The 5,661-nt window shown below is 34.9% G+C and overlaps 1 protein-coding gene across 2 annotated transcripts; it reads right to left on the minus strand.

Moving 5' to 3' along the window:
- Positions 1 to 519: 519 nt before the first annotated feature.
- LOC140814194 (uncharacterized) lies at positions 520 to 4,423 on the minus strand. 2 transcript variants are annotated; one of them, XM_073173099.1, is made up of 8 exons: positions 3,976 to 4,423; positions 3,366 to 3,563; positions 3,007 to 3,279; positions 2,537 to 2,639; positions 2,289 to 2,407; positions 2,021 to 2,197; positions 937 to 1,377; positions 699 to 857 (listed from the first exon to the last, which is right to left on the minus strand). In XM_073173099.1, the coding sequence occupies exons 1-8, from the start codon at positions 4,267 to 4,269 to the stop codon at positions 849 to 851; spliced, it is 1,614 nt and encodes a 537-aa protein (XP_073029200.1). In that variant the 5' UTR covers positions 4,270 to 4,423; the 3' UTR covers positions 699 to 848. The 2 variants fall into 2 exon arrangements, with proteins under 2 accessions (XP_073029199.1, XP_073029200.1); XM_073173098.1 differs by having other exon boundaries at positions 520 to 1,377.
- Between the last annotated feature and the right edge of the window lie 1,238 nt (positions 4,424 to 5,661).

Below are 5,661 nucleotides of genomic sequence, written 5' to 3' on the forward strand. Positions count from 1 at the left end.
TCATGGGGACTGTAAAAACAACTAACAGTTAGTACTCGACGACGGCAGGTTCCGGCATGATAGAAGAGGAGCCCCTTGAGCAGGTTAAATCTGCAGTTGATAGAGCTATCTTTTTTACTCTTGAATGCATCCCTTAAAAATGAATTTGGCTTAGTAGATAATTTTTTTATAATGTATTTCCTGTTATGAAGTGATTGCATGTATATACTTGAATCCTGAAAATCTTACCAATTTGGCTTCGTAGATAATTTTTTTATTATGTATTTCATTTCTTTTCCACTTCCTAAAATATCATATTCTAAACCAAAATTAATATTTTAAAATACTGCAAATGACCTGAAAAAACAAAATTTGTTCCATGAAGAATAACAAAACAAACAAAATATTTCAATTAAAGAATATACACATTCATTTTCACGATATTTATGCCCCAAAATCAAAACCAACCAAAGCGACCGACTATTTTAGTCTAAACACTCTCGTTAACTTTCATGGACCCCATCACACATTAGACAAAAGTGTTCTAATAGTGCATTGATTTTCAAATCCCAAAAGGATGAAAATCTTTTGAATTTGCCAATCTCAGGCACAATCGCTTGTATTTCAATTTTAATTTTCAGCTACTTACGTCTTTAAAATACAAGAATCCAACTCATTTTCTAGCTGGACAATCAACAGTTCCATCATGTTCTTGTACATGGGCATAAAATGATCTTTTATCATAGTCCTAGAGAGCCGAAGCTTACTGTACAATTCTCTCGACGTCTCGTAGATACCAACTCTCTCCTCTTCTGCGTCAACAAGACCTGGATTGTTCGGCTCAGAAGACGGGATAGAAACTATATGCATTATTCTGCCTGGAGGATAGAAATGGTGGTTATCTGAAACATCGGATAGAGAAAGGGGTGTTTGGCTATCCAGTGCATCAGAAAGTACCTTCTCCTCTTCGATTATTTCCTTAATCACATCCTCTTCTTCTTCCTCTGGCATCTGAGAGTTGGCTACGCTGTCTTTCATGTGGAGCTTCTTTTCGAGTTTGTGCCAAAACTCACCTTCCGTGATCTCTTCAATACTAGATGTGGCAATAACTTTATCTACCCGTATGAGATCTTCATCTTCATCAGTCTCATCGGGACCAGACTCTCCGCTGCTCGGGGAATGATATTCTGCTCTGTTTACAGAAGAATCCGTGCTTATAATAAGAGTTTCAGATGTTCTCTCAGCGATGATAAGAGGAAACTCGAGCAAATCATCAGTTTTAGAGTTTGATGAAGATACCACTGCACGTCGTCTGGGACCTATACATGTCCATGATGACACAGAAGAACGGGTCCTAACAACTGCCTGGGCTACATCTTGTGCATGTTTCATCACAACCTATTACATGTCGAGGATCAGGTTTAATGATGAGAGACGATGTGTAGAAATTTTATGCATGGATTAATCAACTATTCATTGGTTCAAGTCAGTACTTAATAGCATATAGAACACTTTTCTAGGGAGAAACAATATAATTAAAGTTTAATGGAACCAAAATTCGTTAACTTAAAAAGTACATTTTAATCTTGGCTTATTTCAAGTGTTCTTTTTTTACCCAAAAAAAAAAGAAAAAAAGAAAAAAAGAAAAAACAAAACTTTTCATGCTTAGGTATAGTAGTAAAAACAATGGCTTTTATTTTTTACGAAGAAACAAAAGCACAAGCCTCGAAACCACGTTTTGTGACTTCTAGAGAAGTGTTTATAAGAACATTTTTACCCAGTTTTTGCATTCAAACACCATTTTCTAAACAAAGAAAAATTACCTTTGGTTAGATATCTTGTCTATACTTATAGATCACAGAAGTGTTAAGAAAAATTGAAGAGAGAGTGAGAGACCTCCCCTTCACCCTTCCCTTCCACTAGTAGGTCAAATGAACAACCAACTTTAAACGATATAGCTATTAGGAGAAGCGGGAGATAATCTTGAATGAGATGGGAGAAATTCCACAATGCAGCATTCTATAAGGTTGCAATACGTTACCTGAGTACTGCTGGAGACAGGGCGTAAAAATGCACCTGCACCAGCAACCCTGGCTTTTGCGTTTGACATGGATGGTAGACATGAGCCAAAAGCAATAGCAGAGCGATAAATGACCTTTAAAACTCTGTTCTGTTCAACTTGATCATGGAGATCACTTGACCAAGATGATGATGTTACCTGATAAAATTTGTGTATCAAGATTAGCAAGTAGTCGGGGGAAAGAACTGCAAGCAACTTACAACATGACCCTTTAGTAGTGAGAATTCACCTCTGAACGAAGATCATCCACAGAAGCAACTGAAAATGTTGGCACCAGATCAGAGCCATTAATGATTGTAGTAATGAAGTGTTTCCCCGACTCTGCCAACTCCCACGTCATGCAGGCAGCTGTAAGGTAGGTAATTCTAGTTATAAACGTCCTGAAGAAATCATTATATCTGAAAACAATATTTAAAACAATAGAGTTTTTTTATTTGTTTTACGCAAAAGCAACAGCGAAGTAAGGATTCCACATGCCTGGAGCAAAAGTGACACATGTGCTTGCAGTGAATTCTTTCTGTTCCCTGAGGATGTATGTCAGCAATGCAGCTGTACCACCACCAAGTGAATGACCAACAATCTGGAATTAAATAAAATGATTCGTGAAAAATAAAAAGTACAAATATGTATTCATACAGATGAATATCTTATCTGTCAGAAAGCGTGCAATAACATCTATCGACATTGCCAATGCTAATACATCCATACAGAAATTAATTTTTGTAATCTTCAGTTCAAACTTGTTCCCAGGACTTATCCTCACTTCATTAAATCAAAACAAGATATGCTTCCAAGAAGAATATTTTTATCAACTCTATACTTTACTCTGTAATAATGAAACAAAGGAATGCTTATTATAACTGGAATGAATCTTTATATGCCACATTGCCACTTAGTTCCCCATCAAGCGGACAAAAACATCATAATTGCAGTTCCTATCATCCTACCTTAACATCATAGTCAGGATTTTGTTCAAGAGCCTTGACCAAGGTTGGAGTGCTAAGTTTTGCTATCCACCGAGCAGCAGCAACCATACCACAATGTGCATATCCAAGAACCAGATTGCTTATTCCACCATCATGTAAAACTGAGTGGTGAAAAGGGACCACCGCACCGAGTGCAGCAGTCAATGTGTCTTTAATACTGTGAGTACCCCGAATCAAGAGAAGGAAGCACTTGGAGTTTTCATCACGTAAAATTGTGAAGGCAGGCTTCAAAAGCTTCAATAAAAACAGACATCAAGAAAGTTCTCAAGATACAAACAATAGCTATATTGGTGCATGGAGATTGGAGAGCAATCACGTACCGCAGCTTTGGGCTTCTGCAGGAGGACATGCGCTTCAGAGAATCCCGCAGACTCCAAAAACACAGGAAAAGGCTTTTTGGAGAAAAGCATACACAGGGTTAACAGTCTTAAATAGTAATACAATTGATCAATGGTTTCAGCGCCTTTCAGTTGCACAGAATCTTCTCCAGCAAATACACTTGCAACTTGTAAATTACCCTGCAAGATCATGAAGCCGTCTTTCATTTCAACATTTGACATTTTCTAAACCAAGTGCAGAAAAACCTTAAAACAGTAGTCAATCAACAAGTTCATAACAAAGACAAGTAATGGCTAACAATATCACCTTTCAACTAAACAAACATGAAAAATAGTATGTAAATATCATAACTTTTGAGAATCACTACAACTACGACTATAAATAAATAGATTTAAAAAACAATTGATTCAAAAACCAAGTTCATCCTTCGTGCGTGCATTCTTGAAATGCTTTCTGGGTGGTGTTCAAAGCAGAGGAACTAATTAAATATCAAAACATCACTGGCATCGAAACCAAAAAAGTATACGAACTTTTCTAAAACCAAAGTGGTAAAAAAAAAACTAAATTATCAACATCAAAGAGAACACCAACCTGCCTTTGAATAAAATACTTAATTCCAAAAGCCAGATCACCGATCGGCCATTTTCCAAAAGTCTCCGCGTACGTAAACCTCAACGTCTCCAACAGCGTAGACATTGTCTCCAGCCAAGTGGCGGGTGCCTGAGCTGGCCGCCGTGGCAACCGTTTCTTCGCCGATCTGCTTTTCGACTTCAGATTATCACCGCCACACTCTGATTCCTCCTCCGAGGATGAAAACCGTCTGTTCAAAACGTACAACACTAGCACCACCAACCCCGCCGTTGTCGCCATTGCCGTCGCCGCCATCACATCAATTACCACGAAAATTCAGGTGGACACTCTACATTTATTCCCAAATCCAAAAAGGAAATCTAAATCAAGACACGAGAAATTCGTAAATTGATTGACCAAATCTGCGAAAATTGTGTTTATGTTCGAAGCCGTATGAACATGAAAATAAGCGGTCGAGGTTGAGTGAGGGGTTAGCTCAACACAGATTATGAAATGACAGTTTTACCCTCCTCCAGTTGTTAAAAATTAAATAAAAAAATTAGTACTGTGATTGGATAACTACCTAATAATTATTAATTGAAAATAAAAAGCTTGACATTCTTGATGTTCCAAATAAAATCTCAACCGTCGGCTAGTAATATGCAAACTTAGTTTTTTTTTTAAGAAAAAGAGATTTATTTTACAAAAATTGTTTTAAATAAAGGAGAAGTTGTGAAAAACCTTCAATCAAAATATTTCTTTGGGTTCACTCTCTATCTAAAAAATTGTGGTATTATGTCTTACAAAATATGGTACACTTCGGGGGGTGTATTCAACTTGAGAAATTTATTGACTTTTAATGACTTTTGTAGATTTTAAAAATCTAGAGGTATTCAATCAAAACTTTTGCATACTCTATAGAAGTCTAGTGGTATTCAAAATAGACTTTCATGGAGTTTTAAAAAGTCAAGTGGTATTCAACATTGACTTTTATAAACTCTATAAAAGTCTATAGGTATTCAAATTTTCCATGGACTTTTAATAACTTCATGGAATTCATTGACATACAAACATTAAAGCCTAAGGTACAACTACAAATTGTAAAAAATTGTATTTGGTTCACCCAAAAGATTTGAATGGATTTTTAAAACTTCTAACTCATACACAAGCTATTTATTTTTCTCCATCGCTTCACATCACATCTCTTCCTATCTTCTCTCCTCTCATCTATTTCTATCATTCTCTCAAATTTTTGAAGTGTATCTCTATATATATTTTCATCTTTCCTTTTCAAAATTTTCATTTTTTGGCTGATTGTTCACGGGAAATTTTGAATTATAGAATTGATTTTGTGATTTTTAATTTATGATTCATAAAAATTAATGTAATATTGAATAATAATAAAAGATGATCAAAAAAATGTTGTTTAATTCTTAATAATTAAATAGTCTGGTAACAACCATGATTTTTTAAATTCATTTTAGTATTTTCAATTAACATGTATGCTATAATATTTTTATACAAAATTATATTCACACAATAATAAATAATATTATTTTCACATGTATTTTATCAATTTAAAAAGAATGTTACATGTTAATCAATTGATGTATTTTAAAAAATTGACAAACATGCATATAAACCCACATATATACACATGTAAGGATTAAACGATTTAACTTTTAAATAAGTAAATTTATTTATTAA

This window comes from Primulina eburnea, chromosome 15 (genome assembly GCF_022965805.1).
Source record: "Primulina eburnea isolate SZY01 chromosome 15, ASM2296580v1, whole genome shotgun sequence".
In the NCBI taxonomy this organism is placed as follows: domain Eukaryota; kingdom Viridiplantae; phylum Streptophyta; class Magnoliopsida; order Lamiales; family Gesneriaceae; genus Primulina; species Primulina eburnea.

What these genes read in the sequence shown, in the direction of transcription:
- LOC140814194 (XM_073173098.1), bottom strand. Translation starts at nt 4,269, where the DNA reads ATGGCGGCGACGGCAATGGCGACAACGGCGGGGTTGGTGGTGCTAGTG. An exon ending in AGTATTTTATTCAAAGGCAG is followed by an intron (nt 3,564 to 3,975) that starts GTTGGTGTTCTC and finishes ATGATCTTGCAG; the next exon opens with GGTAATTTACAAGTTGCAAG. An exon ending in ATCCTGACTATGATGTTAAG is followed by an intron (nt 2,640 to 3,006) that starts GTAGGATGATAG and finishes ATTTAATTCCAG; the next exon opens with ATTGTTGGTCATTCACTTGG.